This window comes from Ictidomys tridecemlineatus, chromosome 3 (assembly GCF_052094955.1).
Source record: "Ictidomys tridecemlineatus isolate mIctTri1 chromosome 3, mIctTri1.hap1, whole genome shotgun sequence".
Classification (NCBI taxonomy): domain Eukaryota; kingdom Metazoa; phylum Chordata; class Mammalia; order Rodentia; family Sciuridae; genus Ictidomys; species Ictidomys tridecemlineatus.
In genome coordinates, this window is record NC_135479.1 from 126,753,268 (window position 1) to 126,765,606 (window position 12,339).

At 38.2% G+C, this 12,339-nt stretch overlaps 1 protein-coding gene across 2 annotated transcripts in view; it reads right to left on the bottom strand.

Moving 5' to 3' along the window:
• Positions 1-480: 480 nt before the first annotated feature.
• Positions 481-12,339, bottom strand: part of Lamp3 (lysosomal associated membrane protein 3) — a 37,208-nt gene continuing 25,349 nt past the window's right edge. The window contains exon 6 of one of the 2 annotated variants that reach the window (XM_078043731.1): positions 481-2,086. In XM_078043731.1, coding sequence (XP_077899857.1) covers positions 1,953-2,086 — 134 coding nt within the window. In that variant the 3' untranslated portion in view covers positions 481-1,952. Of the gene's footprint in view, positions 2,087-9,731; positions 9,947-12,339 lie in introns of those variants that run through there. The other variant, XM_078043730.1, reaches the window with a different exon arrangement.

Consider the following 12,339-nt stretch of genomic DNA (forward strand, 5'->3'; position numbering starts at 1 on the left):
GGAGCTGCTCATTGGGGGACTTTTTTTGCTCCACCCACACGACTTAGCCAATCGGCCTCGAGAGCAGGAGGAGTGGGGGAGGTGGAGAGGCTGGTGTGAAGCCAGTGGTGGCAGTTGGGCTCTGAAGGTTTTTTCCTGAGTAGCTGTTTTGTTTGGTGTGTGTGGTTCTAAAAATAAAGTTCGTTTCTTTTGACAAGTGGCTCCTGAATTGTGCCCAGCCAGACTGTGGCACATGCCTATATTTCTAGCGACTCAGGAGGCTGAGGCAGGAGAATCACACATTCAAGACTAGTCTTAGTAACTTAGTGAGATTCTCAGCAACTTAGTGAGACTCTGTCTCAACATAAAATATTAAAAGGACTGAGGATGTACTTCAGTGGTAAAGTGCCCCTGCATTTTATTCCCATTAAAAAATAAGAAGAAAGAAAAATTTAAATAGCACAAAAACTAATTACAAGAAATAAATGACATGAATAAATCTTCAAAATAAAATTTTATTACAAAATCTTTAAATACACTTAATATTCCATTAAGACAAAAGTTAGGATCTTACTGATCCTGTGGATTCACAAGGGAACAAGTCAGGAATGTCAGTATGTTCTCTAGGTTGAATTGAATGCCACTCTGCTCATGAGGGTAGGGTCATGTGGTCTTTGTTGCTAATATTCTGATTTTGTTCCTTTCCTTAGCAGCAAAACCCAGCAGGAATACTACTTTTGGCTGCTCTGCAGAATAAAGTGAACTGCAGAATAAAATGACTACAACATGCAGAAGCAGAATGTTACCACAAGAGGGCGATATCTACCTTCAAAAAAGAAAAATCGTTCCTTGGTCTGCAGTCTTGGTTTTTGAATAAAAGGAACTTGGAGAAGTGTTTTGCTTTCCTTCATCTTTACAGACACAGCTAAACAATAAAAGTGGGAAACTGGCGCATGTTTTACAGAGCTCCTCAGTCTCTTTCAGGAGGCTGGGAAATTTTATTAAAAGTGGACTATTTCATTATCTGCAATTCATGTACCCTAATGTCTCATGATTCTGGGTTCATCCATTTCCTCAGAAGAAATGGAGCAGATGTGGGTGGGAGGTGTGAGAAGCACTTAGTCTCATTATTCTTGTAGGCCACTTGGTACCATGAAAATATCAAAGACCTTCATATTGGACCAACATGAATTCCAATTTTGGCTCTGCCACTTGTTAAGCGCACGGTATTTAAGTGATCTGTAGCCCTTAAATCTGAGTTTCTTAATCTGTAAATTGTGAGGATTAAATTAGATGTGTGTAAATGCCTTAGCCTAGTGTCTGACACATGTGTTTCATGGGGCCATGGTTATTGCTACTTGCTTATTTAATTCTGTTGTCTGTAGTATTTAGTAAATCTGGAACAGCAATCATCGAGATTTTAATGTTGGTCTCACATCAAAAACCTAGACAACCTGAGATACGTTCTGATGATCTTTTTGAAAATTTAAACTTAAAAAGGAGGTAAATCTCATAAGGCATATGTACATCAAATAAACACAGATGGTAAGCACTGAAAATCCATTTGATAGACAAAGCAAAGGCATTTTTTTTTAACCTGGAAAAGATCTAGGGGAAAATAAAATTCTCAATGCAAACACAGGTAGCATTAATTACAATGGACACTTTATAATATGGAGGCACACACCCTCTTTACATGCATTATGTTGATTCAACGTATCTCAATTGTTTTTGGTTACAATATTCTGAAGAAAGCTAGAAAATACTCTTAAACACTAAGTCATAAGATGAACAATATTTAGAAATTGTGAAAAATTTGGAAATATTTAGAAAATGTGCTGCTTGAACTTAAATCACAATTTGGTTTTAGAGGAAGATGGTGGTTTACATCATTGGAAGAACCCACACCTTAAGCCCCCAACATACTGAAAACGATGAACGATTCTCTAAATTCCATTTCCCTTGGGCACCAATTAGATTCTCTGGTATCCAGATGACTGACGCCTTAGGCGGATTGTATAGACACCTATACCCACAAGGCAGAGGCCAATCACGATGGCCCCAATCACTGGAAGCACAATTGTGTAGTCAGACGAACACTCATCCACTAAGAGAGAAAACAAATACAATATAGTAGTAAGGTTTGTTGACAACAGACCAGAAAGGAGAGTGGAAAGGACATGAGCATTGGAGTCAAATATAATTTTCGTGTGTGAGTATGCGAACGCTCAGTTTGCACCCAGCACCTTAAGCATGACAAGCACATGCTCTACCACTGAGCTACATCCCTAGCCTCTGGTCTTGGCTTTTAATTACATCATTAATTAACTGTGTGATCTTAGGTAATTTACCCTTATAATTCTCTCATTTATAAAGTGAGCAGATAATATATGAAATTATTGGTTGATTAAGTAAAATAACCTTTTTCCCCCCCCTCAGCTATTAATATTCAATCATTGTTAGCTCTATTTCCTGAACTGGCCAAGAAGTAATCCCACGTGTGCTCCCTGTAAAATGGGATGTGCCAATGGAAAAGAAAATTTGTGTCACAGGATTCTAGATGATCTCTTGAAAACATGGAATGTTTATCCACTTTTAAAACATTTTTTGTCACTTCCAAGGTTTTCTTGTATCACTTCAACTAATTTTTTTTAAAGGACAAGTTAAAAGCAAAACCAAAAGAGTTTGAAAACAAAAGTTTATAAACTTGTCAATACTGTTTTTTCTTTATTCCATCAGAGAGTACCTATTCAATTCATTTAAAATATTATCAGGTCAGAGATTAATCAATCTTGGCTGAAGAAGAATGGAAGGGCCTGGGGATTAAGGAGAACTTGATAGAATACTCAGTGATAAAGAGTTTGGGAGAAAAAAGCAAATAAATGGAGAACTATATATCTTACTCATAGATAAGATGCATTTATATATAGATATATCTTATTTATCTTACATACACATATCTAATATATGATATATGTGGGTGTGTATACACACACACATACACACACACACATATACAAATTGTGTCCTGAACCAATGATCACCATTCACCCACTCCTATGTACCTGAAGTCCAAGAAAAAAGATCAAGAGAAGTCAGGGAGATTTCAGAATAAAGAAAATTAATATAAGAAAGAAACTGTATTTGTGGTACTCTATTTGATTGGCAATGGGCAATATTTATGTAATTATAATAACATGTGCTTTAGTAATTAAGCAGAAATAGTGGTATAACCATAAATCCTTTACCTGCTATAGCAGGAAACTGACCAATTAAGAAATATCGTGAGGACTGGGGTTGCAGCTCGGTGATAGAGTGCTTGCCTAGCACTTGTGAGGCACTGGTTCGATCCATAGCATCACAGAAAAATAAAAGGCATTATGTCCATCTAAACTAAAGCAATATTAAAAAAGAAATATCATTATACAATTTTTTAAACTTTTTTAGAATTATGGAGATAAATATCAGAGGAAGCTGTTAAAAGTAGTTAAAAGCACTTTATCTCTCGAGGGTTCAGCAGAGAAATGCTGCTTTTCATAACCCCTTTTGTAGTAAATGAGACTTTAGTTACTTATAGATAAATGAGAAAAAGAATTTTGATAAGAAATTAAAATGAGTGGAAAAAATAAAAAACATACTTGTTGATCTCTAGGACTTCATAGTAAAGATATGTTCAGGGGCTGCGGTGGTAAATGAGTAAATGAGTCCAGGCTGTGAAAAGCCCTGGGTTTGATACCCAGTACTGGACAAACAAGAGATACGTTCATACAACCACTCTAAGAGAATCTATCAGAAATTTAAACTGATATTCATACAATGGAATATAATGTAGCCACTAAAAAGAATGTAGTAGTATGTGTGCCTAGCATGCACAAGGCCTTGCACCTTCACCCCAAAATATAATGTGAAAATTTTCAGTGTGGCAACTAGAAGTTCCCTAAAGACCTTCAAAGGATATCAAGAACCCAAACAAATGTACAGTGTATCTGATGTGAAAAGATATACAAAAACCTGAAAAAAGGACTGGAGTGAAAGTGGAGGGCAAATTTTACTTTCTATATTGTTTTATTTAGTTTAACACTTTTAAATATATTTAAAATGTAGAAAAATTTTCAAAGAAAAGTAGCTATCTAATCACTACATTTGGTTTGAATGAATCACTGTAAATCTTGGTAGACATTTGCTTCCTATGTGCATGTGTGTGTGTTCTCATGCATGTGCTTAAATAAAAATCATTCTATTTTAAATAATCTATACTCACTATAAATGATTAAAACAATTTCGAAAAGTACAAGTAAAAAAGTAAAAACCTATTATCTCAAAACTACCCACCCAGAAATAATTGTTAACTTGAACAAGCACTGCTTCAGGCATCTTTCTTTAAAACTATAAGAACTGATGGGCAGAAAAATGAGTAAAGTACTTTTACCAAAATAGGATCATGCAAGTGCTATTTTACTAAAGCTTTTGATTTTGATTTTACTTGAATTTAATAGAAGAAAAAACACTAAGATGAAATGGGAGGAATTATTGAATGACAACGTTTATTTGTCACAGGAAGTACTGTTTTATAAAGGATACTTTAAAGTTCAAAAATGAGATTATGAAATACACATTAAATGATTATGAAATGCATTGACATTATGAAATAAATCAGAATCATGGGTTTTCTAAATCCTGTTTCCAAATTTAAACATTATCTGTTGATACCATCTTTAAAGATCAATATTAATAGATTCTCTTCCATCTCTTTTGTCCAACTCCAAATTTTGAATAATTATATTATTGTATTTTTAAAAATCACTGTTCAGGCTCATAACATTTCAGTTCTATTCGGTAACTATGATTCCTATAGTCTTCAAAAAATGTGTTGTGGGGGCTGGATTTGTGGCTCAGTGGTAGAGCACTTGCCTGGCATGTGTGAGGCCCTGGGTTCAATCCTCAGCACTGCATATAAATAAATAAATAAATAAAACAAAAGATCCATTTACAACTAAAAAATATTTTTTAAAAAATGTGTTGGGGCTGGGGATATAGCTCAGATATATATGGTAGAGTGTTTGCCTCACGTGCACAACGCCAGCACCACACACACACGCACACACACACAAAATGTGTTGTGAAGATAGAATATATTCAGATTTTTTAAAACGTTAAAATAAAACAAGATGTTGTGCATTGAGAAGTTCCTCTTTAACCTCTTCCCCCATCCCCATTAGATAACTACTTTTTAAAAATTTTCTTATATGTAGTTCCAATGTTTATTTGTGCATATAGAAACAAAAATGAAAAAAATCCTTTTATTTCTCTTTTTTTCTCAGTATTATGAACCATACTTTTTGATTTAGCAATATATTTTTGGGGCTGGAATTGTGGCTCAGGGCTAGAGCACTTGCCTAGCACGTGTGAGGCATTGAGTTTGATCCTCAGCACTACATATAAATAAATAAATAAAGGCCCATCAGCAACTAAAAAAATATATGTTAAGAAACAGTATATTTTGGATAATTTTTCCTTATCCATATCTAGCAGCCTCAGTTTTTATAGGTATTTTGTGTTTTGTTGGGGATATCCTAGTTTTTAAATCTGTTTCCAGTTGATGGATCCTTGTTTTTTTTTCTTTTTGTTGTTGTTGTTGTTTTCTTTTTTCTTTTTGTGGTGCTAGGGATTGAATCCAGTGTTTGCATGGGAGGCAAGCATTCTACCAACTGAGCTATATCTCCAGCCCTTCCTTTTTTTTTTTGCCAACTTTTTCTATTGCAAATAATACTGTAATGAGTAACATGTACAAATATGGTATCATATACCACAAGGTATATTTATATTCCCAGATCCATAATTGGTTAGTACTTTTTATATTTGTATGAATAAAATGTTCAACAGCATTTGTGTGTGTGTGTGTGTGTATGTGTATGTGTGTGTGTGTGTGTGTCTGTCAGTGATTTTCCTATTCCTGAAGCCTACTTGCTTGTTTCCTTGTTTGTCTTATGGCTCATCTCCTATGTGGCTAAATTTCACTGTCAAACATTATCTTTAGAATGGCTTATTGGTGCTGTCAGCATCCTTGGATTTATTCAAGACTGATGACATCTGTTGATTGCGTTTATACCTAAATATTAATTTTGGATTACACTTTCTTTCCCTAAGAACTTGGTAGGCACCAGTTCATTGTTTATTGGTTTTCAATGATACTGTGAAGAAATCTGAGGCCAACTCTAACTCCCCAACTTGTAAGTGATTCTCTATCCTCCTACAAGTTCTATAGCTTACTTCAGATATGTCCTAGACTTTCTATATCAATTATTTTCTGTGATACACTGTGCTCTTTCAATCCCAGCTTCAATTACTTATCTCAATAAAAATTCTTCTGAATCTTCAAATATATCTTCATTCTATTTTTGAGCTCTCTCAGAGGTATCCAGTATCATTACATTGGATGGTCTGAATAGCATCTCTATTTAGTATCTTCCATAGGATGCTTTATTTATGAGGTTTTATCTACATTAACTGTGATTATCTCAGTCTTTCTTGCCATGAAAATGATATTTCAGATATTTCAGTACTACCTATTCTGTTCTTGCTGTTTCTATATAATATAGAGTGATGCTGCTTTGATATTCAATTTGTTTTCTTGGAAGTGAAATGTCCTTTTATCTTACTTCTTCATTTAACACCTCATCTTTGAACTCTGCTTACATAGAATCACCTTCTCAAGTAAGTCTCAGTAAAAAGCAATTGTCAGGGATTTCTTTCTGTTCCTAGAGTTTTCTTTGTCTTTTATCAAACATGTCCATTTCTATTCTCTGTCACAGGCTAACTGTCTTCTCCTCCCATGTGTAGGCTGAAGTCCTAACCCTGGAACCACAGAGCATGACTATATAAGGATATACTGTCTCTAAAAAAAATGAAGTTAAAATGAGGTCATTGGGGTAAAATCCAATCCAATATGAATGGTGTCCTTAGAAGGAGATGACATTGGGCATATAGGTACAGAAGGAAGAAAGGATATATAGGTCTTCTTTGTGAAGACCTGGACTACTTGCAGCCAAGGGGAGAGGCTTCAGAAGAACCAACACTGTTGACACTTTGCTCTTGGCTTTCCAGTCCCCAACACTGTGAGAATAGAAATTTCTGTTGTTTCAGGCATCCTGTCTATGGTACTTTGTTATAGCCTTCCTGGCAAATTAACGTACCCTCCTTCCTTTTGTCAGTGTAATTTTCTAACATTCTTATGACTGTTTCGTTATAGTACTTTTGCATAGTGGTCATGCAGTTCTTGCTCATACTTGAGCAGGGTAGCTCAGAAATTCAATTTCCTATGATGCCATTTAGGCAAATTATGTTTTTTTTTTTTCCCCCCACTGCCTACGAGATCAGTCAGTTCCCTTTGAGCTACATATTTGGATTCTATCTTCTTCTTCTTTTTTTTTTTTTTTTTGTAGCCTGAGAATTAGCTAGAGTTTACAGATAGCCTCAGGTTTGGGGCTGGCTCCCCAATTCACTCCCATACGTCCCATGTTCACTCTTCCTAGTCTTTCCAAGAGCTACTGTCACTCTCCCAGGTAAGAGAAGGAAGAAGATGAAGCAACCACTCTTGTTTCCTCCAAGAATGGAATGGAAGCAAGCATTCACAGAATTTTTCTTCTCGCATTGTAGGCTTCTTAGGATAGATATAATTATGGTGGGGGAGAGGAAGGCAGGGTCAGGAGCCCTACTCAGTTGCCCCTCTACTCTCCACTCTGCCCACAGAAGGTGGGCAGAGCTGTGAGTGCATAATATATCCAAGCACTTATTTATTGGTGATTCATATGAAGCCTTTGTTCTCTGCAGTTACTGCATTGTCAATTCAAATTAATTTTAAGGATAATTTGTATGGGTAGTGGGGGATAGATAACAGGAGTTTAGGCAACCATCACCCAAAAGAACTCACTGAAGATGCTAGAAGGGAAAATCTAAATTTGCATGAACTGACTTCTCCTGCTACTCTTGAGGTGAAATTCTGCTTTTTGTTTTCATCTGCTGTGGGAGAAACTGCCACATCCTAGAAGATTAAATTTACTTTAGTTATTCTGCAGGGTGGTTAGTGGCACAGTGAATAAACACCTCGCCCTCTGCTCTCTAGAATCTTTCAAGTGCTCTTCACCTTGCGCACAAGGGAGCCTGTAGCAGGCACCTATTTGAGGGAGGAAGAGGGAAGAGGGTGTGTTTCTGCAAAGCCAAGCCCTTGCTCTTAACCCTGAGTCACTTTGGGGAACACCAGGCCCTCACGTCCCAGATTTCTGTCGACATCTCCTTTTTAAGGAGGAAACAGGTATTTCCTGACACTCTGATTTCAGCCTTCAGAGGCTCTTCAGGCTGTCTTGAAGCTGAGTGCCCTCTCTACCACTTCACTTCTAAGAAAGAGGAGAGAGCAAAAATACCTCTAAAGAGAGCCAGTGCATTTCCTAGATAAGCAGGAGTTACAGAGCTGTTGCTGAATTTCATAAATTTCCTGTTAGAAATGAGGAGTGGCAGGCACCCTTGGAAGATGGAAAATATAAGAAAGAAACTTCCTGTTAGTAAAATCAGTTAAGAACATCTGGAAGTCCATTATGTTCTCTTTTTTTTCTGAACTGAAATCCCAACTCTCATATTTAAACACTCAGTGTAATAAAAAACCATTAATAGAATGTTTTCCTCCAGTTAACAATCACTCCTAATCAGGAATTTACTGGCTTATAAGTTGTTTTTTGGTGAATGTTTGCAAAGAGGCAAAGGTCATGATCTAGGTAGATCAACCTCTTTTTCGTGACCTAGCTCTCCTCCAGAAATAGCCCAGATCAAGGACAGAATAGCATCGAAGAAAGACAAATCAGAAAAGAAAAAGTGTTAAGAAAGCTGACAACAAATGAAATTAAAGAAACTGAAGAATGAATATTTATTACACCTCTTTTGTTTGCCACGATCTTTGATATGTGTTTTACATTAAAAAGTAAAATATTAGACAGTTTATATTTTTTAAAATGATAATACATTGGAATGGTATAGAATATCTTTTAAAAAATGATAGTATATTAAGACAATATATAATTTGAGTAAGTAAGAGTTTGGATGAAATCCAGGAGTTTAAAGTCACTTTATAATCTATATTGAAAAGGAATGGTTTTCCTAAAGTAGTATTAAAAAAAAAACCCTGAATATTGAGAATATTCTTAAAAATATATAAGAAAAATCAGTGCAGTTCTAAAATGTCTTTCCTATCATCCTCTCTCCAGAATTTGGCTTTCTTCTTCTTCCAAGCACAGTGCTCATGCCTGTCTTTTGCCCCTGATTCTTGAAACCAGACCTGTCTTATTCAGATATGGAAGGTGGCCTTCGGGCACGGCTGGCACAGCCTCCCTCAGCCGACTGGAGGAAATGGGGTGGGGTTGCCCTTTGGACAGCCCTTTGCTGGCCCTCTGGTGGAAAACTGGGTTTCCTAACCAGCTTGGGAAAGTGGGACAGGCAAAGAAAGCCATCAATCATGGTGGGGCGCAGTGGTGCACACCTGTAATCCAAGGGGTCTGGAGGCTAAGGCAGGAGTATTGTGAGTATTGTGAGTTCAAAGCCAGCCTCGGCAAAAGTGAGGCGCTGAGCAAGTCAGTGAGACCCTGTCTCTAAATATAATACAGAATAGGGCTGGGGGGATGTGGCTCAGTGGTCAAGTGCCCCTGAGTTCAATCCCCAGAACCCCCTCTCCCCAGCCCCCTCCCCCCCCAAAAAAAGAGGTCGACCCTTTCACTTTTGGCTGAATATGAAGCCAGAATTCCCAAGGCCGTCGCCCTGCACATTTTGAAGAAGGTGGGGCTTTACATGCGTTCATATCCTCTATTGGGCCTCTTTCTGGCCACCAGGCATGCGGTTAGCCATATGACAAGTAGTCCTGCGATACTCAGGCCCACAGCCACAGGGATCTCTCTCCTGTTTCTGTCACTGAAGCATTCGTCCGCTGTAATTGAAGTCAGAGTAACAGGTGTTACAGGCTGGCCACAAAAGCTGGGAAGTGATATTGCCCCTGTCTGTCTCAGTGTCGTAGAAAAGGAAACTGAAAAAGAGATGAAGCTCTGGGCCTCCACCTGCTGCCTCAGACAACAGATGGGTGAAAACAGGAAGGAAAAGGATCAATACAGTGGATCTGAAATGGGTAGGGCTGGTAGTTGCTTAAGGAGTTTATTCAAAGGTAGATCTACAGGCCCCATGCCCAGGAATATGGAATTTAGTGGGGCTGAGGTGGGGCCTGGGGACTCCCATGCAGCTGGGAGGCAGATCCAACCTTGGGCAATACTGGTTTGGTCTAGAGGGTTATGACTGGAGTCCTGTTCTAACTCTCAATCCAGATGAGCCCTGGAGCTGGGTCCTCCAACTCCAGTTCCTGCACCCAAGTTTTCTATTCAAACTCTTTTCTTCTTAAAGGGGCTGCTGGAACAACCTGGTGTTCCTTGGATGACAGAAAATTTAAAAACAACAACAAAAAATATGTAAAAACAGTAAAAAGAGAGCAAAAGTAAACTTCTTGTGGGCTCCCGTGTCCTAGGGAGAAGAGGTATGATGCAGAGGTCAGGGTCTGAGGTTTGGGGTGATCTTTTCTTTGACAAGGCTGAACTTTTGTACTTGTTGGATTCCTCTCCATTTAAATGTTAACCATTGGCCAAGATTTCCCTAACTCCACCCTCCGTCTGCCACCAATGCTGTGTCAATCGAATCTTCCTCTATACCTCAGTAGCCCTTTCATATGTCTTTTTTTTAAATTATTTTTTTTAGATGTTGATGGACCTTTATTTTATTCATTTATTTATATGTGGTGCTGAGAGAATCGAACCCAGTGCCTCATACATGCTAGACAAGCACTCTACCACTGAGCCACAACCCCAGCCCCTGCACATGTCTTTTTAGCACCATATTTTACAATAGCCTGCTCCTTTTGATCACCATCTCTCATTCTCTGATTAAAAAATACTACTCAGGTGGTGGCGCACGGCTGTAATCCCAGCGTCTTGGGAGGCTGAGGTAGGAGGATCACAAGTTCAAAGCCAGCCTCAGCAACTTAGTGAGGTGCTAAGCAACTTATCAAGACCCTGTCTCAAAATAAAAAACAAATGGCTGGGCATGTGGCTCAGTGTGAAGCGCCCCTGGGTTCAATCCCTGGTACCAAAAAACAAAACAAATGAAAAAATAACCCCCCCAAAAACTGTTAAAGGAATGACATAAATCTTCCCATTTGAGCATGTGCAGGGAGATCTGAAGAATAGCAAAGGCCAGGAAAATGGAGTTGAGCTCCAGCAGTGATGGTGGGGTAAACGAGAATATTCTGGCAGTAGAATCAGTAGGGCTTTGTGAGCGTTTGGTGAGAGGGTGGAAGAGAGGAGCGAAGGATAACGGAGCCTCATGCTTGAGGATTCACCAATGAACAGTGAGTTTTAGGAAAACAAAGTGAAAAAAAAGAGCTTCTCTCCATCTGCTTTTTAGCACTGATAATAGGAGCCAGGTGTGTGTTCCTGAAAGGTTTGATTCCCCAGCCCTGCTCACTTCCTGCCTCACAGAGGTTCTGATGGGGAAGATGAGTAAGTGTGGGCCTCATTTTAATTTCACATGATCAGTCATGGAGGGTTTCAGACCTTCATCATGTGCTTTAGAAAAAATACTTTCCCTACATTTGAAGTTTTGAGACCAGCTGACAAAGTGTTTGTTGCTAATTTTACTATTTAACCTGAGCTCTAAATTTTACTATTTAACCCTGACTGTAAAACCTGCAGAAATCAGGGCTCCAAGGCGAGCAACGCCTGACGCCTTAGTCTGCTAAGTGTTTCCCACTACATCGGAGGTGTTTTCTGCTAGACACATCTTTGATTTTATAATGAAACCCAATGTGAAATCAGATTCTTACTATAGAAATTTAATATATGGCTAAACATGGCTAAACTTCTAGCTTAACCTATATTGGATAATTGAGAAGAACTTATATAAGATTTTTGATGTCTCCTGTGAGGGATATTTTAGAAATTGAAGCTCATGAGCCTCTGATCATAAGTAAGAAAACTTGTGACCCTGCTTTCTGGGTGGGGAGAAAAAGGCTTTTCTGGAAAGTCACCCTACTCTGCTCCTGGCCCTCATCCAAGGGCTGGTTTCCTTCCTGGGCAGCATCAGGCAAGCTCTGCCTGTGGTGGTTCAAACCCAAAGCAGAAGTTAGATGGAAACTAAAACTAACTATGGGGAAACACTGTTAGGTAGAACAACCCATACAGAGAAGAGGGGATCCAACAGAGTTTCTTTCTTTTTCAAATTTTGCTCCTTTCCTTCCGCAGGTGGGAAAGAATCTATTCTGAAAGCATCAATCACTAATTC